Source organism: Astatotilapia calliptera, unplaced genomic scaffold, assembly GCF_900246225.1.
Source record: "Astatotilapia calliptera unplaced genomic scaffold, fAstCal1.2 U_scaffold_63, whole genome shotgun sequence".
NCBI lineage: Eukaryota > Metazoa > Chordata > Actinopteri > Cichliformes > Cichlidae > Astatotilapia > Astatotilapia calliptera.
The window spans coordinates 53,926-78,495 of record NW_020535804.1 but is presented as its reverse complement, the minus strand read 5'-3'; the positions used below and the strand labels follow the sequence as shown (position 1 = coordinate 78,495).

Genomic DNA, 24,570 nt, shown 5'->3' with positions numbered 1-24,570 from the left:
CTGCTGTCCAATACTGAAGAAATTAAAACTTTTTAAAATTATGCAAAATTGCAGAATATTTTTAAGGTTATCTACTATAAAAAGCCAGGCCAGGAGTTTTATTCTTAGTTACTTTGACACAAAGGTATCTGCTGTGATGTTCACACCTCTGATAAAATCTCACAAGTGTCAGTACTGATAAATGATTAGAAATCTAGAATTCTGACTGTTTGAGGCAAAATTGAATCGAATTGGGATCTTGTGAATCAGAATCGAATGGGTTATAGAAATCAGTGATGATACCCAGCCCTAGTGAGTAGCCTAGGCCCGACAGAAGTGGATGTAGCGGTGGGTAATGAGAAAAGATAAAAAGTTAGCAATCGTTCTTTTCAAGTTAAGGCCTGATGTGCCTGAAATTCATAGCCAGTGCTCTGACATGGAGCCATCAACCTCTGAACGCTGAAAAAGCACAGTGTATCCAGAAAACACATTATATGTCAGCGGCAGTCACCAGCAAACAGGTCGTCAGAGGCCGATGTGATGATTAAGTTTAACATTGTGTACAATATTTCCAAAGAGTGCCAAAGCACTTTAAGCACAAGCTTGTTAGTTCATTTACAAATCAATATTGTCTGTATGGACAGCAATCCCCCCCCCCCAAAAAAGTGCAAATGTAAAACTGCAGCAACTGAGGCAAGCGGCAACATAATTCACCAGCTCCCAGCAGGCCTGACACCCCCCAGGGACTTAGCTGTTGCAAAGTTGACAATAATATGAAAGGGGAAATAAAAGAAAAACAAGAGGAAATGTGCAAGTAAATGTTCTAGAGGACGTCTTGTCTCCGTATGAAAGCGAAGACTGCAACGCAGGTGTTAGCAGGCTAGCCATCCACAAGGCCATGGAGGCTATAAAAGCTAGCATAATTGCTGAAATGAAAGAGTTACGCAAGGACATGAAAAAAGAAGTTGGCAAAACAACCGGACTACTTAAAAGAGAACTAGTTTCACACTTTTCTCTGTTGTTTAAACACTCTCAAAGTTTTCAGTCCCACACATTTATTTGAGAAATAAACATACAGTATATTTGTTTTCTTATGAATAATAATGACAGATTTTAGAACTAATGAATTTAACTTTAAGCTTAATTGCTTAAATTTAAGCTTAATGCACCTTATAATCCAGTGTGCGGTATGGTAAAAAAAAATAAAATAAAAAAAATAATATGGTAACTTCTACCTTCCTTTAGCATGTCCAGAAGTCCAACTTTTTGTGCGATGGTTGCCTTTTGGGTGCAACCGCAGGTGCCTTTGATGGTGCAAAACGTTTTGTCGACATTGTTGCGTTTGTTGTGGAGAAAACTTACAAACATACAGTACAGCACTTCACAGTCACACTGTTAGTGATCGATGTAGCGATTCTGTACTGTACAGGAGAGCACGGCACGGAGGAGATCGACAATGATCTACAGCCGATTGGGACGCAGAACACACTGTACTTTAAGAAAAAAAAGCATGCAAAATTGCACCAAAACAATCAGTGAAACAGTGAGGCTGCAAAAGGTGAACAGCGTTATAGAGAGGGACCACTGCAATTGAGAAGATAAGTCACAACATACCCTTCATAAATACTAATATATAGAGACACTTACCAGCAATCATTCATTATTATTTTTTTTATATCCTGTGGCTTTTTATTCATGGTTTGTTGATGCTGTGTAGGTGTGTACTGATATTAACACAACGGGGAAACATCTGGCTTTCACTAATGTTCACCTGTAGTTTGAATCCTGAACATTTGCCTGTTTAAATCATAAGAACTGTCACTATACAGAGATGTGCTTCTGAATGTGGACAATGTGTCTTCTGCATGCAGTTCTGCTTGTATTGAGTGATGTAAACAAACAATTGATCTACGCTCTTCAACATCAAAATTGATCAGTTGATTTTTTTATGACACAGCAATGGTGAGTGTTCCCACCCTCTGCTCTTTGTAACTTAACATAATCTTTCTGTTTTCATATTTTGGACTTCACTTTCGCAGTAGCAATTGACTGCCAAATAAAGCTACCGGAAATGTACAACCCTACATCCGGTCTTAAAACAGGAAGTTAGCATTTTCTTGTGCGCAGGGGCTATTGAACCACAGGAGCACCTTCAGGCACAGCTAATAGACTTGGAGGCACGTTCAAGAAAAAACAATATGCGTATCCATGGCATACTGGAGGGAGTGGAAGGACATAATATGCTGGAATTTATTGACACTTTTATTGAGACAGAGCTGGGATTCCCTGACATTTCACTAGGAATACAAAGATGCCACCGCTCGTTAGGTCCCAAGCCTCCGCAGGAATCCAACCCAAGATCTGTTGTCATATGTTTCCTTGAGTTTAAGACGTGCTTTGATCCACCTGGACTAAAATAGACATTCAGTACAAAAGGAGAGGTGTGTTCTTTGAGCAAGATTACACCAGTGACACCCTGGTGAAGAGAAAAGCGTATGCCTCTATTAGAAGAGCGTTAAAAGAAAAAGGCCTTTGTTTCCAGACACTTCATCCGGCACATCTACGAGTTCATTTCAACACTGGACCAGCAATCTACAATGACGCACAGGAGACTGCCGCCGATTGGAGGAGAAGACGAGTGAATCCCGACCCCCACGGCAATACTGACAGGGACAAGGATGAAACAACCACTGTGGGAAACTGCAGGTGCACCACGCCAAAAACAAGAGATGAGAGTGAAATGCATCCAGGAAAAATTAAAGGAATTCCGTCATGACAAGAGTACTATCTCAGGATTTTCTCTTTACAATCATCAGTGGGACTTTATGATTAACCCTCTGGGGTCCAGGGTATAATTGGCCGTTTTTGACTACTTTTGATTTTACTTCTATATTTCAACTTTAAAAACGGTTTATCTTGCCTTGTTTGGTATCATTATTTTCAGCACAACCTCAAATATCTGAAATTGGAGTTATTTTTTCATTTTGACATACTGTATTTGCACAATTAATCTGGATTCAGACAAAAAATTCAAAATCGAGTAGAAAAAAAAGTTATATTTTTTACTGTAAAACCCACAAACATGTTTAATGAATAATTTTCATAACTTGAAATGCAAATAGAAATTGTACATTTCTAAAAACTTATGCACAAATTTTGCAAACAACAAAGATATATGGTACTATTTACCTAAAACTGCAGCCAACACAGTTCAGAACAGTACAGAACAATCAGGTGTTCTGCATCAAATGAGAAGGCACACAAATTATTTGTGCCAGTCCAAAAAAATCATTTGTGTTCAGACAGAGGAAAACACCACAGGCCTAAACCCTGCAGGTCTGACAGCAGGAGGTGAATCAGTCCAGTTTTCCATGTGGGAACAGCGTTTACACTGGAATCTGCCTTTGGTGGCTTTTTTGGAGCAAATGTGACATTGAACAGTATAACTGACACACACAAAAATACAATAACTACACAACACAGTAACTCTAGCCTCCAAACACACTAAACGTCACTAATGTCTTACATATGAAAACTCGCTCTCTCTCTCTTTCTTTCGCTCGCCCGCTTTCTGTCGCGGACTACTAAAACTTCCCCTTCTTCCTAAACAACCAAGTGCCACATGTTGCCATATCATTTTTTTTGATTGGTTGACATAGTAAACTTTAACACCAATAGGGAAGCAGTGTTTTTTCTTTTTCTTTTTTCACTCACAAGCAGAGAGTGTTTGCTAGCGATGTCTGTAGAAAACTCCATTTTTACCGTTCTTCCCGCTGTAAACACCACAGTTTTGTTCAGAAAAAAAAACATTGTGTGTATTTTTTTATCATAACTCTGGTTTTACGTGGCCCATCGACACAATTCAAAAACTGTTATATAGTTTGAAGTCCGCACTTTCGGCCCAAAATGAAGACTCAGCTACAAGATGCAGTGATTCAGTGTCGTCTTAAATTGGTCATGTGATTTTGATGCGCCGGCACGTCCTTCAACCCCAGAGGGTTAACACAAACTTTCCTCATCTATGTTAGTAATCACGGCCCTTTGACTGGAAAACCCTCGCTTGTTCCTTGCTTCACGTGCGCCGTTCTGGTTCAAGTAACTCAGAGATCCTGGCCTGCATTCCAGGGGCTCCCTCGTTTTCAAGGATCTCCCCTCTCAACGTAGAAGTGAGTATTGCACTTCATTAATGGAGGTCACTTTTGTTGTGGTATGTTTCCACTTGTTCTTATCGTTCCTCTGTGTATAGATCGACATTTTTTTATGTTTATTTTGGCCAACTCAACTGTTTCAATCTTGGTAATAGTTTGTGTTTCTTTGAGGGAGGAAATGAGTAAACAGACATACAGTATAAATTTATTACCCTTAATTTAAATGGTCTGCATAACCCTATAAAACAAAATAAAGTCATAGCTAAAATGAAGCATAAAGGGAAGGATGTAATATTTTGGCAAGAGACCCATCTTTCAAATGTTGAGCACGAGAAATTTAAGAAAATGGGGTTTAAACACTAATATTTCTCCTCATTCAAAAAAAGGTAATGCAAAAGGAGTAGCAATCCTTGTTTCCAATAATGTAAATTTCCAGTTCTCCTTGCAAACTAGTGATAATGAAGGACAATATGTATTGGTGAAAGGTTTTATTGACCACAAAGAGGTTACACTGCTAAATGTCTACAGACCACCAGGAAGTGGCAGACAACTGATTAAAAAAGGTTTTTGACTTAATATGTACAGAAATATCTGAGGTGTTGATATGTGGGGGTGACTGGAATATTCACCTTCACCCATCGTTAGCCTCCTCAAAAAAAGATGTCACCTGAAGCAACATATGTTAAAAAAAACTGTTCAAAGAACTAGGCATGATAGACATATGGTCAGATCTTCATCCAGGTGAAAAATACTTTACTTTTCCCCACTTTCATTCAGTGTTTTATAGATTGAACTACTTTTTTATGCTCAACTCAGACAGAAAGGGTTGTTGACTATGACAGAGATAGGGTACTCCAGGCCTTGAGAGCCAGTGTCCAGCAGGTTTTAGATATCACCCTGTGTCAACACACCTGAATCAAATGATTGGTTCATTACCAGGCCTCTGGAGAACTTCAAGACATGTTGAGGAGGTAATTTTATCCATTTAAATCAGCTGTATTGGATCAAGGACACATCTAAAACCTGCATGACACCAGTTCTCAGGGCCTGGAGTTTCCTACCCCTGGACTACAACATAGGAGTCAGAGACATTTCAGATCATGCTGGAGTTTACTTGACATTACATTTGGATATTAAATGCAAAGAGACTCTTTGGAGACTTAACTCCACTCTTCTTAATGAAATTCAGTTCTATAAACTTGTAGAAGAGGAATTTAGAAATTAGATGAACCACAATGACAACAGAGATATTTCACCTAGTGTGCTATGGGACACTGCTAAGGCAGTTCTCAGAGGTAAACTAATAATGTGGTTATGGCCACATTATTGGAGACAGGGTTGCCCTCTTAGCCTGGCTCTATTCGTATTGTTCATCAAACCACTGACTCAGGTCATTTGAGAATGTGAGGAAGTTTCAGGTGTCACCATTTACGGCACAGAGTATAAGGCAGGGGTGCCCAATCCCGGTCCTCGAGAGCTACCGTCCTGCAGCTTTTAGATGCATCCTTGTTCCCACACACCTGAATCAAATGAATGGCTTGTTATCAGGCCTTTGCCAAACATGATGGCATGCTGAAGAGATCTAAAAGCTAAAAGCTGCAGGATAATAGCTCTCGAGGACCGGGATTGGGCACCCCTGGTATAAGGTCTCTCTTTATGCAGATGATATCCTGGTGACCCTTACTAAACCTGATACGAGCCTACCAACACTATTATCTCTGTTTAATACATTTGGCTCATATTCCGGTTATAAATTCAACCTTCACAAAACTCAAATCCTTACCTTGAATTATAAACCAAATAAACATATCCTTAAACTTTTAAAGGGTAATTGTAACAAAAACCAAATTAAATATTTACAGGTTCAATTGCCCAAATAATTAGTTGACATTTGTAAACTTAACTATACCTACTGTATAACCCTAACAGTTAACATTAAAACAGACCTGAACCGATGGCTGCTGCTGCCAATGAATATGCATAACAGGATTCAATTAATAAAAATGACGGTTGTTGGAGTCAAATTGTTAAATGTTGTCATTGTGTTACTTAAATTTGTAAGTCTTGGTTCAAACTGTATGATCAAAGATGATTGATCATACAGTTGATGATCCTTTGTTTCTGACCCCCAGCCTGTTGAATGGTGGGGGAGGCTGTAGTGTTTTATTATAGGTAAAGTTCTGTTTTCTTGTTTAGTAAGCTTTATGACCCTTTTGTGGGCAGTAGGTCACACAAACACACCCCCAAACACAAACACTCACACACTCACACACACACACACACACACACACACACACACACACACACACACACAGTGCCTTATCTTTTCTAACCATAGGGGGGTTTTACAACGGGTGGTGCTTGTGTGTACTGTAACTGTTTTCAATAAAAGGCGGCAAGGAAGGCTGTTCATTTAAAGTTGGCTAGGAGACAGGTGAGGAGCGTTCAGCTCCAAGAGCCTGGTTCCGACCAGCCTCCCTTGCTAGCAAGTAAAAACCGGTTAAAGCTGTTCATCTTGCTTCCTTGTCGTTAACGGGAATAAGTTTCTAAACCAGCCAAAGGAGCTTGCAAAGAAAAGCGTCTGGACTTCTTTAAGTTGCTTGAAGACGTTTCACCTCTCATCCGAGAAGCTTCTTCAGTTCTAAGGTCAAATGGTGGAGAGTCCCAGATATAAACCTAGTGTTAGGGACCCCCTGATGATCCTCTAATCGCCTGAGCCAAGGTGTGAAACTGGGCGTGGGTCCCAATCAGCCAGAGTTTCGGATGTGTTCATTGTGAAACCTGGCCCCACCTTATCATGCGAATTCCTGAGGTCAGATGGCCCAGGATGTGAGTAGGCGTTAAGGCGTCTGGGAAGGGATCTCAAAACTGGATTATAGATGGCAGAGAGTTGGTGTCGTAAACCCCCGCCTCTGTTCAAAGATGGTCGCTCACAGTGGACATAGATGGCTTCTTTCACTCCTCTTTCAAACCATCTGTCCTCTCTGTCCAAAATGTGAACATTGGCATCCTCGAAAGAGTGTCCTTTATCCTTAAGATGCAGATGGACTGCTGAGTCTTGTCCTGTGGAGGTGGCTCTTCTGTGTTGTGCCATGCGCTTGTGAAGTGGCTGTTTGGTCTCTCCAACGTAGAGGTCTGAGCATTCCTCGCTGCACTGTACAGCATACACCACATTGTTAAGTTTGTGTTTTGGCGTTTTGTCTTTCGGGTGAACCAGTTTCTGTCTGAGCATGTTGCTGGGTCTGAAATACACTGGGATGTCATGCTTGGAGAAAACTCTCCTGAGTTTCTCTGATACACCGGCTACATAGGGGATGACAATGTTGTTGCGTCTGTTGTTGCTTTCTAAACCAGCGTTGCCTGTGGAAGCGCAGACCCAACAATGGTACTACCTAAACTACTTTATTCCTGGCATTGCCTGCTGAGGTGCCTTCCAAACAATTGGGGAAAACCAAGGCCAAGAATAAAGTATGAGACACTACAATTAGCTAGAAATGAAGGTGGCATGGCTCTCCCATGTCTTAAAAATTATTTTAAGGCTGCACAGCTTAGAGTCCTGGTAGCATAGTGTGATCCTAAATATGATTCCAGGTGGAAAGAAATAGATCAGACTGAAGCTCTGGTGCCTCCAGTTTGGGTTGTTACCCAGACTATTGTGGCCGTTGACAATGTAAAAGGTCTCACTCAGTCATGCCAATCGACTAGAGAGGCTAGTGAGCTCCTACATTAAGAAGCAGCTCGGACTTCCCAAATGCTTCAGCAACGTTGGACTGTACAGCAACGGGATACTGTAATTGCCTATCCCTAGCCTGGTAGAGGAGTTTAAATGTGCAAAAGTGAGGCTTAAAATGTCACTCACGGACTACCGGGACCCCATAGTGAGAGGCGCTGCTTCCACCCTAGCAACGGGGAGGAAGTGGACCCCAGCCACAGCTGTGGTACAGGCCAAATCTGCTCTTTGCCATCGTGACGTGGTGGGTCACATCCAACAGGGCAGAGGAGGATTTGGTCAGTAACACAGCAACAGGCATCTGTAACTGAACATCGGAAAATGGTGGAGGAGGAGGTGCGTCGACAGGAGGAAACAGTAAGACATGCCAGAGCCGTAGTGCTGGCCAAGCAGGGTCACTGGATGAATTGGGAGAATACTGAAAAGAGGAAACTCACATGGAGTGAAATCTGGGGAATGGAGTTTTGTCAAGAACAACCTTATTGAGAATGGCAAGGCACTGTTTACTAAAAGAGTTAACAACAAGGAACTCAAAATAATCCAAAGTTATCCAAGTTATAAAATTAAAAAGAAAGCTTAGAAATAATAATCATTAGTAAAAATACTGAGTTACAAGCAACATTAAAGGAGACTGACTTATGGTCACGGAAAACAACTCAATTTATGTGAAAATGGTCGACGGTAACACGATAAGTGAAGACCAAGTCCAAAGAAGGCTGGAGACAAAGAAATACTGGAAGAGCATATGGAAAAAGGACGTAATCCATGACACCAATGCTCAGGGACTAGTAGAAATAACAGCAGACCACAGCAACATCCTTGACCAGGATCCAGTAACCATAAGAGTGGCAGACAGTCATGATACCCTGTGACCACGCTTAACTACTTGCCAATAACCTGCCTCTGCACAACATGAAGCTCCTGTCAGGCATCACAGTGGGTCAATACCTGAGCAAGGCCCACAAAAGAATAGGCAGTAACACCAGAGGGCCAAAACACCAGATCCTGATAGACAGATCAATCACTTGAGACTGTAAGATCGGATTCACCAACCTGTGCACCACCTGAATTGACTACAAGAATACATGTATCCTGGAAAGCTTACGACTTTAGGAGATCAAGTTGGCCCAAAAATCCCTCTTTGGGAATTTGACGGTGATGTGGTGAACCAAACTAATTGCCAACTTCTAGCCAATTGCACAAGTAGCCATTAAGTGTGGGGTTTACCAAGGAGATTTTTCTGTCCCTGCTGCATAGGCCTGAACCCCCTCAGCCAGATCATCAACAAGACTGGCTATGGATACCGACTAGAGAATGGAGCAAACATTGGCCACCTCCTCTATATAGATGACATTAAGCTCTATACCAAGAGTGAACAAGACATCGATTCAGTGATCCATACCACTCTGATCTACAGCAATGACATCAAAATATCATTCCCACTGGAGAAGTGTAGTCAGATGGTAACAAAGAGGGGGAAGGTAGTCAGGACTGAGGGAATTGTGTTACCAGAAGGAACAATTGCAGACATTGCTAAAAGTACCTTGGAATCCCACAGGCAAATGGGGAAACACGAAGAGGCTGCTAGGAAAGCTGCAACCATCAAATACTTGCAAAGAGTGAGGCAAGTCCTGAAGAGTCAGCTGAATGGGACAAACAAGATCTGGGCGATCAGAAGCCTTGCCAGTTGCTGGGATAATAAGGACAAAATGGAAGCGACTAAACTCAAGACAAGAAATCACGCAGGGGTTCACCCCAAATTCAGCACCCTGAAACTATACATTAAGTGAAAGGAAAGAGACTGGGGACTAGTGAGAGTAAGAATCACTGCAGAATGAAACAAAGATCCTTGAGTACATCAGGAAGATGGAAACAACTGATCATGTTCTTAGTGAATACCTCAGGTAGCAGAAGCCCAACAAAGAGGAACAAGAAAAGGAACCATCATGGAAACTTTCATTTGAGAAAGAAAGCAAGCACTGGTGGACTAAGCAACGCAAAAAGACGTAGACGTCCAAGGAGGACAATAGTGGTGGATGACCAAAGGATCATTTCCATGGGAAAGAGAAACCCCTTCACAACAGCCAACCAAGTGAACAACACTCTCCAGAAGGTAGGTGTATCAATATCTACAACAAAAAGCAGAATGCATGAAAGTAAAACAGAGCGTTTACTGCAAGGTGGAGGCCACTGATACGCCTCAAGAATAGAAAGGCTAGATTGGACTTTGCTAAAAGGCATCTAAAAAAAATGTAAAAGAAAAATTTAAATGTATTCATATTTCTCTGTATTTAAATGAATATTTGAATACAGAGAAATAGCCTTATTTTTATGCATTTGCTAAAACTAGGGAGAACATGCAAGAGGTTTAAGGCCTGGACAAGTTTGAAACCTTTTGTCCTTCACAATGAAAAATTGCTGAAAATAAAAGGAGGTATCACTTTAGCCATCTCCTAATTTTAAGAATTCTGCAAATGAGTAGTCGATGCTGCTCATTTTACATTTTTGGTTGTTTGTTCACTTTTCTCCGACAGGCCTGTATTTAAATCTGGCTCCCCGGTCTCTCTGTGTACTTGGCCTGTACCACTGCACTTGTTGTCTTGGAACATCTCCCCCCCTTCCTTCTTTCACATAAGCTCCTTTTCCATTACTACCTACTTGGATCAACTCGCCACAACTCGACTCGGATTGACTAGTTTCATTACAATCGAGTGCCAATTAATGTACGTGGTTGTTGTTGCAGCAATGCGTCCGAACATCCCGTGATGCAATTCGTATGTGACACATAAGCTACAATAAAGGTGGACGTTGAGGCAAGACTATACTTGCTGCTGGTCTGTTGTTTTTTGTCAGACTAGCGTACCACAATGTTGTTCTTTGTAGCCATTTCCGTTGTTGCCAAGTTTCTAAACCTGCATTTTTGATTTTCATGAATGATGACATATCAACTGATGCCACCGACCAGCCAATCTGTAGCATGCAGTCTGACAGTCATATTTTAGTACCTGCTGAGATAGTTTTGGAACCCCAGCTGACCAGGTACTATGACCTACATACTAAATGAAAAAAGAGGCTATAATAGCATGGGCCCAGTCTGTCTTTGCATGTGAGTGGCTGCATGGTTTGCTGATCAAAATAATTCCCCACTGCTGCAGGGCTGAAGATTCGGCTCCAACATACCGACTAGGACTGGGCAATATATCGAATTTTTTAAATAAAGATAAATTTAGATTCGATTTCATTGTCTCAGCACAGGTAACTGTTTCTGCTTACTTTTTTGCAGCAGAAGGCCGTTGTCCATCAAAGGAAATTCCCATATCCTTTGAAATGTCGCTCCTGACGGACACGCAGCTCGATTCATGTTTAGATTCAGGAGAAACTATTCGGTCACGGACCCTGACAAATGCCCCAAAAATTGTACAATATAGCAAATATGGCCACACATTTAATATGTACATTAATACGGATTATTTGATTTCATTGTCTCAGCACAGGTAACCGTTTCTGCTTACTTTTTTGCAGCAGAAGGCCGTTGTCCATCAAAGGAAATTCCCATATCCTTTGAAATGTCGCTCCTGACGGACACGCAGCTCGATTCATGTTTAGATTCAGGAGAGACAACTCTGTCACGGACCCTGAGAAATGCCCCAAAATTGTACAATACATTAGTACTAGGGATGGGAATCAAGAATCAATTCTTTATTGGGTCCACTTGTGCTACAATCATGGATGGAAAAGCAACAATCTTTGATTGAAATTACTTTATTGCACAAAAGGCCAAGAGAAAAATGATAAAGTAAACAGTCCAGGACAGAAACAACTGCATTATTCTGCTAACACTGTGTGCAAGCAGCTGCACAGACAGCACGTTAACACTAAGCTTTCCAAGAACTCAAAGCAATGTTAAAGCTGAGTGAATGTCGACTCAAGCCAAAGCCTGAACTGCAACAGATAACAAACAGATGAACAGTAAGTCTGCAGCATCTGTTTCTACCTGTTCATGTTTCTACTCAAGCACAATCACTGTGGCGATCAGTTTAAAGTCTGGCGGGTCGCGGAGTATGGGGGTGCCTACTGGGGTCAGCGGGGGAGCTGGCCCCAGGGAGGGGTCACCTGCCCCTCCCTTCCTTCCCTCCCCATCTCCAGCTGCCTCCCTCTTCCCGCTCCACCACGACCACCCACACATGCAGGACCTTGGAGTAGGGGTATGTCACCAGGGTGCAGAGGAGGCTACCCCCCCCCCCGTCCCCTTCTGGCTGCCTCTGCCTCAATTTTATCTCACAACTTAGACATTCACATTACTCACACTCTCATTACACATACATATAGGATCTTGGGGGTGGGCACAATACACGGAATCCAAAGTACCATCAGGGTGTACACCCCACCCCTGGTGTCGTTGCCCACCTCTCAAGGTTAAATACACGTAGACATTGAGGGCTATCAGGAGGGACTATGCGCTTACCTGCTGCTCTCTGGCAGGTAGCTCCATGCCCTCCTGGGTTTTAAATGCACCTTAGAACACATATGCATCAACACTACAATGAGCGGGTGGAGGGAGGTTTGGAGTCTTCTCTCACCCCCGTTCTCTGCGACCTGCTGGAGCGGGGAGGCTAGGAGGAGGAGTTGGCCGTCCGACTGCGGTCTGGGGTGTGGGGCCTCCCTGCTGCTGCGGAGTCGGGGCGGTCTGCCTCCCCCCACCGCAGGGAAAAGGGTAACACCACCTGGGTCTGGGTGCTGTTCCCCCTCCAGGGGCAAGGGTACCTAGACCCGGTTTGTAGAGTACGCTTGGGGAGTGTGATCGTGTGTACAGCGTCTCTTTATGTCTGTCTCCACGTTGGTTGAGTGTGGAGTAAGAGCATATGAGAGCATGAGGGTGGGAATGGAGGTTTGTATATGTGTGTGCCTGTATGTCTGTGTCTATATGTCAGGTTGGGTGTCAGGCGCCACCTCTCTGGGGACATCTCAGGCCCTCCAAGGTTTGGAGGCCCATCTCCCCCTACCACCACTTCCCCTGCCAGTGGCGGACTCCCTCAGACATCGGTGCGTTGGTGGTTCTTTGTGTCCGGGGGTGGGCGTCCAGGTACACACCGGCTCACTCCTTGGCGGCCGCTTATCGGGGCCTGGAGCCTGGGGCTTGCTCGGGCCACTTCGGAGGTGGGGTGCCCCCGGCCTCTCGGCCTGGGGCTCGGTCACTCAGGCACAGCTGGCTGCTGGCGGAGCTCATGGGCGCGTCACTGCAACTCCCCCTGGCTTCTGCTCCGCGGCTGCTGAGTGAGCCCTCATCTGGGACTCTCCTCAGCTCTTTCTGGGACAGTGGTGCGGCTGCTCCTCTGTTGGTCTTCCTTGGTCTGTTGTGTTCTGGGGGCCTCTGGATGTCTGGAGTTTTGATCTCCTCCATACCTGCTTCATGCCCTGGAGGACGGGGCTGTGGCCCCCCCACACCCTCTAGCAGATCATTACATGAAGGAACCTTTTTAAAAAACAAGCGCGTCCATGCTCACAGGTGTACACACGGGTGATCACACCCACAAACTACACCCTTTTTGGCTCCTACCTCAAAGCACACTGTGTTCTGTTGATCTTATGTGCTGCACAATAATGTTTAATATTTAGTATTTACTGTCATATTCCCATATATCATTGTGATGCTGTTTATTCTATTACTCTTGTTCTCTTCTGCTTGTTTTCTTTTTTTCTTTCTCAGCAGGTGATCCAGGTGATTGATATATGCATTTTTTATTTTATTATTTTTTTTTTTCTGCTCATTCTGTTGGTTTTTGTTTTTTGCCCTTCTCCCCCGTCCCTCTTCTCAGCTGTTTCTCTTTCCCTCTTTCTTTCTCCCCTTCTTTCCCCCAGTCAAGTCTGTCCCGTATTCAGTAAGTGAAAATAAAATAAACAATAAAAGGTGAATCAAATGGACCATTACGGCAAGGCTGGGATGGTCAATTAAATCCATTGGGCATCTTTCTTTGCCTTTAGACAACAATTCTGATGGCAAAAGAGCCAAACGGGACAGGCAAAAAAAAATAAAATAAAAAAAATAAAAAATAGATTCAGGAGAGACGATTCGGTCACGGACCCTGACAAATGCCCCAAAAAATTGTACAATATAGCAAATATGGCCACACATTTTATATGTACATTAATACTGATTATTTGATTTCATTGTCTCAGCACAGGTAACTGTTTCTGCTTACTTTTTTGCAGCAGAAGGCCGTTGTCCATCAAAGGAAATTCCCATATCCTTTGAAATGTCGCTCCTGACGGACACGCAGCTCGGTTTACGTTTAGATTCAGGAGAGACGATTCGGTCACGGACCCTGACAAATGCCCCAAAAATTGTACAATATAGCAAATATGGCCACACATTTTATATGTACATTAATACTGATTATTTGATTTCATTGTCTCAGCACAGGTAACTGTTTCTGCTTACTTTTTTGCAGCAGAAGGCCGTTGTCCATCAAAGGAAATTCCCATATCCTTTGAAATGTCGCTCCTGACGGACACGCAGCTTGGTTTACGTTTAGATTCAGGAGAGACGATTCGGTCACGGACCCTGACAAATGCCCCAAAAATTGTACAATATAGCAAATATGGCCACACATTTAATATGTACATTAATACTGATTATTTGATTTCATTGTCTCAGCACAGGTAACTGTTTCTGCTTACTTTTTTGCAGCAGAAGGCCGTTGTCTATCAAAGGAAATTCCCATATCCTTTGAAATGTCGCTCCTGACGGACACGCAGCTCGATTCATGTTTAGATTCAGGAGAAACTATTCGGTCACGGACCCTGACAAATGCCCCAAAAATTGTACAATATAGCAAATATGGCCACACATTTAATATGTACATTAATACGGATTATTTGATTTCATTGTCTCAGCACAGGTAACCGTTTCTGCTTACTTTTTTGCAGCAGAAGGCCGTTGTCCATCAAAGGAAATTCCCATATCCTTTGAAATGTCGCTCCTGACGGACACGCAGCTCGATTCATGTTTAGATTCAGGAGAGACAACTCTGTCACGGACCCTGAGAAATGCCCCAAAATTGTACAATACATTAGTACTAGGGATGGGAATCAAGAATCAATTCTTTATTGGGTCCACTTGTGCTACAATCATGGATGGAAAAGCAACAATCTTTGATTGAAATTACTTTATTGCACAAAAGGACAAGAGAACAATGATAAAGTAAACAGTCCAGGACAGAAACAACTGCATTATTCTGCTAACACTGTGTGCAAGCAGCTGCACAGACAGCACGTTAACACTAAGCTTTCCAAGAACTCAAAGCAATGTTAAAGCTGAGTGAATGTCGACTCAAGCCAAAGCCTGAACTGCAACAGATAACAAACAGATGAACAGTAAGGCTGCAGCATCTGTTTCTACCTGTTCATGTTTCTACTCAAGCACAATCACTGTGGCGATCAGTTTAAAGTCTCTTTGTCCTGTCAGCTTTGTGTTTATACTTAAACACTAAGAGAAATATCATGTGTCCTCATTAAGATAGGGATTTGCGTTGGTGTGTAGGACTGTAGCCTATAGACTTACATTGTTAAATTGTAATTATGAGAGTGAGTTTCATGTCATTTTATGGAGAAACACAAAAGCAATGTCAGGATTAATGTAACAAATTACTTTCTTCTAGGAGTAATTAAGTAAAGTTCTGCATTACTTTTAAGAAAACAGTAATGCTGTAATTAGAGCTGGGCGATAGAACGATAACGATATGTATCGCGATAGAACTTTTTCTTGATAGAAAAATTAAACTATTGCGATAGACCTCGCCGCTCTTGTCCTCTTAAAAAAAAAACAGAACAGCCAATAGCTGTTAAGTAGCGCAGAGCCGAACCAATCACAGCCGCAGCGTCATGTCACGTGCCTTGTTACGTACAGCACAAGTGCCAAGCCGCACATGTGTATTTGTTTGGGAAGCAGCCAGCCACCGTACCGCCCAGGTAATGGAGGAAATGAGTGTGCCGACTAGAAAAATCAATCGAGCGTGACCGAAGGTTACCGAAGAGAAAACAGATGATGGTTCCAATGCCGGAGAGATTGTCGAACGGAAGAGCCATAGAAGTTCCGTAGTGTAAAGGTATTTTGGCTATTTCAAGTCTGACAAAAAACAGAGTAGCGTTCACTGTAAATTGTGCCGAAAGCAAGTCTGGAAATACAATAAACTGGTGCATGCGCTACGTCCACATGTACCCGGGTATTTTTGAAAACGCAGATTTTTCTATGCGTTTGCACCTTTCGTCCACACATAAACGGCGTTTTTGGTCACTGAACATGGAGATTTTTAAAAACTCCGGCCAGGGTGGATATTTTTGAAAACTCCGTTTTTGCATTTACCTGTGGACTAGAAAAACGGAGAAAACGCAGCGTCAAAGGTGTGCGCATTTTTTGACGTCACACTGTGCGCCACGTTATTGTTTCGGTGAAATGAATTTCTACAATACTGTTACTGTTAATTCTACTCTCTGCAGTGTTTAAATGCTTACATATACACACAGTTACTGTCCCTCCACACATACGACTCGGTTCTGCTTCTATGCCCCAGCTTTGTTTACTTTTTCCCACCGAGGCTTCTAGACTTCTGATTGGCCAACATTTCTGCACGGTTAGGAATCTAGCGCCACCTGCTGCTTTGGCATGTTCATAGCAACATTTTCCTTCATTTCTGCCTTTATGTGTGGACGGGATTATTTTTTAAAACGAAAACGGAAAATCTCCGTTTTCAAAAATACCCGTGTACATGTGGACGTAGCTGCAAGCGCCAATTCATCATTCGGCTTTTGTCAGACTAAAGTAACTGTTAAAACTGTTTGAAAAGCTAAGCTATACAACAAGGAGAGATTGAGAATTTCCTTTTAGTTCTCAGTTTATTTGATATTGACAAAAGTTAGTCAGTTTTGTCTGTTCTTCTGTAAAACAAACTAAGATTTATTTTTAGAATTAATATTTTGTTTCTAAGTGGAATTGACAATTTAGTAGTCTGTTTCGTTTGTTCTATTTTGAAACTTAAACGCTTTAGCGGCTGCCTTTTGTGTAGTTTGCAATATTTGCCTTTATTTATCTGAAAAAGTCTCATGTTCCTTAAGTACATCTACCCTGTTGAACTTATTATGGGAAATAAATATTTAAATAAAAACAAGCTGCTGATTATTTCACATTTTACTTGTGAGCAACGGCACATTTAAATCTTACAAATATAGTTATTTGGCTTATATCGTGATAGATATCGTTATCGCCTGAAATGAAAAAAACATATCGTGATATGAAAAAATCTTATATCTATATAGCTGTAATATTACATTTTTTTTTTAGTAAAAACCCCAACAGTGATTACAACAGAGCGGGGAAATGCCTCCAAAACCTGCAAACGTGCAATTAATTTACATGAATGTAATGTTTTTGATATGCTGCTTAGAAATGGTGGTGACTCTCAAAGTGGAGCCAATGAGAATCGATAAGAAATTCAATAAGGAATTAAATTTATAAGTCAATAATGAAATTGGAATCAATAAATTATAGTCAAATCCCAACCCTAATTAGTATCGATTAATTGATTTCATTGTCTCAGCACAGGTTGGCTGGTTCTGGTTACTCTTTTGAACACTTTGTGACATCTTACCTCTGGGATTTGGTCTGGATTTTGTGTTTCCGGTATGGATTGATTTTGGAGGAAGGGACTTCTTGATCTTCACACAGATCCATCCTGCTGAATTCACATCAATATGAGCTCAGAAACAGTTTCTACCTTTATCTGCAAAGCAGGTGGGAGACAAAAATATAAAGACAATAAAACTGATTTATCACTTCTAGTAAGGGTTCAAACATGAACTTCCTTGTTGCATATCAACTTTCCTCTGTTAGAGGAAATCGCTTTGGTTTGGTGCTGAAATTTTAAAAAGTGCTATAAAAGATACCTGTCTTCATTACAAGCAAAAAACAAATATTTAACTGACAGAAAACAGAGGTGAGACTGTACTTCAATCCACTAGATCATGCCATTCAGGACTGCAGCTATTGATTATTTTAGTAGTCGAATAACCTTGAATATTGATTATCCCATTGATTAATCATATAAGAACCTATTTTCTATCAATGAGCAATAATAAATATTGCAAAGAGAATAGACACAGAATGAACTGCTCACTGGTTTCCGTTTCAAAACTGCAATGTTTGAAAGTTAACCGCATGCAACATCTCTCAAACAAACAAACCAATTTGGTCCCACATGTGACCTAATTTTTCAATGGTGCGATTAAAAAAATCCTAGGCAGCACCAGTGCAGTGCCCTGTTATATTGTAGAAAGCAATGAGCAGATGGCTGAGTTTATTATTAAACTTCACTGAGACAATCTGCAAATCATCATCTTGTTTTTATTTTTGGTTAGCACATACCTTAAACACTTCAAGCTGTGAGCTAATGATAGTTATATAAGAGCAGACGCATGCAGGTGCAATAATCTGTACATTTTACCTCCAATGGACGCATGATCTGATTAGTCGACTAATCGCAAAAATAATCGGTGACTAGTCAACTATCAAAATAATCGTTTGTGGGAGCCCTAGTACACTGTTCACTATTATAGTCTGCTCAGAGCACTACGCTTCCACTACTGTAGATATACTCATAGAACTTCTGGTCTCTCTGTACATAATCTTTCAGGAGCAAAGTGAAGGAGGAGATGAAAGCAGCACAGCGGGAGGTGAAACGCTGCCTGAGGGAAGCAAAGGACACCTACAGGAGGAAGGTGGAGCAGAAGTTGGAGAGGAGGGTGGTCTGGAATGGTCTGAAAACCATCACAGGCCACAACACCAAGAAAAGCACAGTGGGGGGGGACTGTGGAGAAGGAAAACGAACTCAACAACTTCTTCTTCAAGATCTGTATATTTGCTCAACTTACCTGTATAGAATTGCTCTTATTGCACTTACTAATCTTGCACTTCTGTTTAGATGCAAACTGTATTTCGTTACCCTGTATTTATACATGTGTAATGACAATAAAGTTGAATCCTATCCTAACCTTCTGATTACTACCTACTCTACCTCCTGAGCTACAGCCATCCCAAATTACTATTAAGTACATATCTAAAATTACCACTTTGAGACTGCATGGCAACCAGTAAAGTTTCCATCCATGCCTGCAGACTTGCATCTATTTCTTTAAATGACAGTTTCTTACTGAAATAATTAAAACTTAAGTCAAAAAAGTACAAACACTTAAACTTACTTAAGTGTTTATACATTTATAAAAATAACTTCCTGCAGCCATAAGCCCACTGCTGTTCATGAAAAAGAATGTAGGTTTAAGGTAGGGCTGAACGATATATCGCATTTGCGATAATATCGCGACATGATCAAGTGCAATTTTCTAACCGCAAAGGCTGCGATTATACTCTGGACATGTCCAAATTCATGGGCTGCATCCTCCTGAGGCCGCATTTGTAGACCGATTACGTCACAGCGACGTGCCGAAGGCTGTCCAAATTACTACCATATCCCAGAATTCATAGCGCGGCCCAGCCAAACTCCAGTTTCCAGCAATGGCGGCCGCTACTAAGTTTTAAAATTACTCATACTAATCTTTCTGGGTCACAAAATAAACTTAACATATTTTCAGGCGAGAAAGTAGTTGTGTAAACATCAAATATCTGCTCGGTTTATCAAGATATCCCATATTTGCAAAAGTGCTTCGACGTTTTCAGAGGCATCTGCTACCCACCAGCTCGACAGCTAGCCGGGAGCTCGAGGGTTACTGATGCGGCCGAGAACGGCACAACTCCCGGCACATCATTTTCAGATCACCGCGGAGTTTCGCTGCTCGGGTTAAACGTAATATATAAGTCACTTAGACAACCTAAAAATGTTATTGTTGGGCTTTTTTCAGTGTTTTGTTTGTTCGTGAGTAAATCGGTTTGGCTGAGATTAAAGTTATTAGATTAGATAAAATAAAACTTTATTAATCCCCCGGGTGGGTTCCTCCTTGGTTTTCACACAGCTGACTAAACGTCAAACAGAAAACTTATTAAACAGAAGTATGAGACAGTCGAGAATTTACACCAGTGTCTGGTTATAGTTTAGATAGCAAGAAGCAGACGGCCGAGTTTATTAAACGCCACCGAGACAGCGGTGACGCTAATCAGAAGGCTAGACCGTCCAATTTCACGCCTTTAAATTTTAAAGGCGTGTTTGTGTGTGTGTTTATACAATTGCTATTATGTTTGCACTTTATGTGTAATGTTACTGACTGCAGAGATCAGTAAGATGTGTGTATTTTTTATTTATTAGTTTTATTTATTTAATATTATTTTTTAATTGAATGACTGTCTAGTAGTTCACAGATGTCGAAAAACTGAGTGTGGTAAAGCCACTGATTTTTTTATGTATATTTCTGCAATCTGCACATTGTACTGACTTTCATTTTAATGTTTACACCAGGGTTCCTTGTCAGCACTTTATGCTCAGATGTTTGTAAGCTAAAAATAAACTATTGTGTATGTTCAAATATACTGTTGTGATTGAAGAAGTTAAATAAAAATGTCAGTCATCAATTCATGCATAACCTCATGTCATCATAACAGAGGTCTGTCTTCCAGGAAAGAACAGTTTAAAATTAATGTAATATAGTATTGGCCATACTATATGATGTATTGCTTGTCTTTGTTTAATAATACAGAAGACAAAGACCTTAAAAAATAATCGCATATCGCATCGCAATCGCAATATTGGGGCAAAAAATCGCAATTAGATTATTTTCCATAATCGTTCAGCCCTAGTTTAAGGTACTTCCGCATTTGCTTCACTGTTCAGTGATCTTTTACCAATTCACCAATTCAGTTCGCCTATCTTTGACCAACTCCCACATAGGGAGTCAGAAGTTCTCTAGCACCTTTCAAGTCGAGTTTAGGCCCCAGTTAATGTTAAAAAGCCAAGGTACTCTGCAGAGTTTAAATCTAGGGGAGAACTGACCTACAGTAAAGTACTGTGGTATAAGTTTCACTTTCACAGGAAATAAAGCCAACTAAACGCTTATTTTGGGGCAAAGTCGGGGAATCGATTTATAAATTTGTCTGATTGCTCTATGTGTATGCAATTTTTATATACAAATAACCATTTTGATTAAAGGTTTCAGATAACACGTCGAAATGTGTGTCCAAATGTATGGAGTTAAATCAGGGCCATAATGTTTGTGTAGTCAAAAGAAAAATTTGAAATCGAAAATATGTAAACTGAAAGCAAAAGTCACATTTTTAGAGTGAACTTTGAAAAAGAAAGAGTTGGATTTAAAATAAAATCAAACGTTTTGAATATTTGTATTAACTGAAAACCCAATGGTTCTTTTATCTATAATTTCTCTGAGTAAACTTTATTTAAAAATTTTCATTATTCTTTTTTTCATTATTATTATTTTTTTTAAAAATCTATTCAGTCTCAGATTACATTTTTCAGATTCAGATCTTTTAAATTAATGTACAAAAAAAATTCTTCAGGTTCGGATTTTTCTCTCAGCTTCAATTTTTTTTTTCACTTTCAGATCTCTATTTTTCAGTTACAGACTTTTGGCCCTGTTTTGGCCTGGTGGGCGTGGCTACACAGAGAGGGGCGGGGAATCACAAGTGACAGCAGACCGCTGCAGGCTCAAGATGGTCCATTTTTCATGTTGCCTTCAGGAAACCTGGGAATGAACATAATTTATCAAACACCTCCTGCACTGTATTATTTGATAATGTTTAGAAAACATGTCATGCATAACTGCTAAAACTCAGTTACTAAAGCTCTTTCAAGCAGTAATGTGTACAAATTACGCCATAACTGATCAATTATGAGACGTTTTCCCAGCCACTACGTGAGAAGTCATTTCCCATGCTCTCAAGGTAGCGCGCATTGTATCGGGTGGGGGCTGCTGTTAACTTGTCCCTCAGTGAACGATGGCGTCGTCTTCCAACAACACTGCTGGTGCGAACAATCAGGTGAGTGTTTAAGTGTTTAAGTTTGGAACAATTACACTGCAGTCTGTGAATACTACGAATTTAAGAAGTGGCTATTGTTACGGTTAATTTTTCGGCTATTCTGTTTTTATAATGTTTTTTGCTGAAATGCTAGCTCAACAGAAACGCCTCGCTATCATTTTCGGCTGAAACTTACTTCGAAAGGTAAAGTAATAGGTAATAGGTAAAGTAATATTAACAATTTGATCCTTCCCCAAAAATATGGAAAACATTTTAAAAGACTCCATAACTAATCGGGCTTGGGATGCAGTCTTCATCACCTGCGCTATGGCAATTTATTGCAAGACTCTCATCCATCCATTATCTGGTTCTGTTGAGCTAGCATTTCAGCAAAAAACGTTATAAAATAAAAAAACAGAATAGCCGAAAAATTAACCGTAACAATAGCCACTTCTTAAATTCGTAGTATTCACAGACTGCAGTGTAATTGTTCCAAACTTAAACACTCACCTGATTGTTCGCGCCAGCAGTGTTGTTGGAAGTGTTGTCCATCGTTCACTGAGGGACAAGTTAACAGCAGCCCCCACCCATACAATGCACGCTACCTTGAGAGCATGGGAAATGACCACTTCTCACGTAGTGGCTGGGAAAACGTCTCATAATTGATCAGTTATGGCGTAATTTGTACACATTACTGCTTGAAAGAGCTTTAGTAACTGAGTTTTAGCAGTTATGCATGACATGTTTTCTAAACATTATCAAATAATACAGTGCAGGAGGTGTTTGATAAATTATGTTCATTCCCAGGTTTCCTGAAGGCAACATGAAAAATGGACCATCTTGAGCCTGTAGCGGTCTGCTGTCACTCATGATTCCCCGCCCCTCTCTGTGTAGCCACGCCCACCAGGCCAAAACAGGGCCAAAAGTCTGTAACTGAAAAATAGAGATCTGAAAGTGAAAAAAAAAAAAATTGAAGCTGAGAGAAAAATCCGAACCTGAAGAATTTTTTTTGTACATTAATTTAAAAGATCTGAATCTGAAAAATGTAATCTGAGACTGAATAGATTTTTTAAAAAAATAATAATAATGAAAAAAAGAATAATGAAAATTTTTAAATAAAGTTTACTCAGAGAAATTATAGATAAAAGAACCATTGGGTTTTCAGTTAATACAAATATTCAAAACGTTTGATTTTATTTTAAATACAACTCTTTCTTTTTCAAAGTTCACTCTAAAAATGTGACTTTTGCTTTCAGTTTACATGTTTTCGATTTCAAATTTTTCTTTTAACTACACAAACATTATGGCCCTGATTTAACTCCATACAAATGCGTTTCAAGAAGGCCACTGTGTGTCCAGACTAGTGACTTTGCAGTTCGGAGTACGGCGTCTCCTCTTCATTTTTCGACTGACTGACTGAGGCAGAGAAAGCTGCCTTTATTCGAGGTTGTTGTTAATGAGTAAAGACCTGCATTAACGAGAACCTTGTGTTCCGCTGGTAACCTACATCTAACTGCTGCTGGAGAATAGTGTTACACAAAATGGCGCACTTAACGATCGGCCGTCTTCCAGCCTTCTTCACAATACCAGTTGTGAGTCTGTCAAGGACATGAACAATGAACTCACATACACCTGTCATTTCTGCAGGGGAAAAAAAACTAAACTATATACTGCTGTTGTTAGCGAGGGAAAAACAAACAAACATAAAGACCGCTTTGATTACCTTTTAAAGGTGCTTCACAGAAGAAAATCATCTGCGCCACAACAATCAGGAAGGATTTCTTTTGCGCATGTGCAAAAAGAGCGGATATGCCGAGATGCCCGACGGCGTTTTTTTTTTTTTCGTTTTTTTTTCAATGAACTTTATTTAGAACAATAGCAATGACAATATCAAAGCAAGTAAGTAAGTAAAATTTATTTATATAGCGCTTTTCACAGATAAAAAAAATCACAAAGTGCTTTACAACACAAGAAATGGAAATATAAAACAATGTAACAGTAAATAACAATGTAAAACAATAAAAGCAACGTAAGAGGAAATTAATAAAATGCTTTTCTAAATAAAAATGTCTTCAGCTGTTTTTTTGTTTTTGTTTTTTTTATTAGTAATATAAACATACAAACAAAATGCACCATATATTACAGATTCAGAGAATAGATATTTCTTACATATTAGCAACTTTCATACATAGTGAAAATAAAATATAAAGATGGGGTCACATAATTTAACAGATTATTTACTCACTAAATCAAAATCTTCCATAAAGGAAACAAAAAAGCAGCCTTTTTCTTTTTAACTAAAGTCAAAGATTTAACCAACAGGTTTAAGTCGTTTTTCCAGTAAGCTAGTGTTGGTATGGTCTTAAAAAAGTGACATTTATGTATAAAATGCTTGCACAAGATTAATGACACATTAACACCATAATTAGCTTTCTTTTCTTTCAAAAACACTCCAAACATTATCATATTTAAGGTAAATCTTCAGCTGTTTTTTAAAAGAATCAATGGAGTCCGCAGCGAAGAGACAGTGGAAGAGAATTCCACAACCGTGGTGCCACTGCCTGAAAAGCCCGATCACCACGAGTGCACGGTACCACCAGCAGTCTCTGATTTAATGACCTTAAAGCTCGAGAAGATGAAAGTGGTTTCAGAAGGTCAGATAAATATTGGGGAGCTTGACCATGTAGGGCCCTAAAGTTTAGAACTAAAATTTTAAAATGAAACCTAAAACTTACAGGCAACCA

General features: G+C 40.5%; 1 protein-coding gene across 11 annotated transcripts in view; it reads right to left on the bottom strand.

Moving 5' to 3' along the window:
- Positions 1-23,613, bottom strand: part of LOC113018338 (protein NLRC3-like) — a 39,531-nt gene extending 15,918 nt beyond the window's left edge. The window contains exons 1-8 of one of the 11 annotated variants that reach the window (XM_026161389.1): positions 23,550-23,613; positions 17,502-17,633; positions 14,775-14,897; positions 14,536-14,658; positions 14,297-14,419; positions 14,058-14,180; positions 11,370-11,492; positions 11,131-11,253 (exon numbers count right to left, since the gene is read on the bottom strand). In XM_026161389.1, the coding sequence (XP_026017174.1) occupies positions 11,131-11,253; positions 11,370-11,492; positions 14,058-14,180; positions 14,297-14,419; positions 14,536-14,658; positions 14,775-14,897; positions 17,502-17,584 (821 nt within the window). In that variant the 5' untranslated portion in view covers positions 17,585-17,633; positions 23,550-23,613. The remainder of the gene's footprint in view (positions 1-11,130; positions 11,254-11,369; positions 11,493-14,057; positions 14,181-14,296; positions 14,420-14,535; positions 14,659-14,774; positions 14,898-17,501; positions 17,634-23,549) is intronic. The other 10 variants (XM_026161395.1, XM_026161391.1, XM_026161394.1 and 7 more) reach the window with 10 other exon arrangements.
- Between the last annotated feature and the right edge of the window lie 957 nt (positions 23,614-24,570).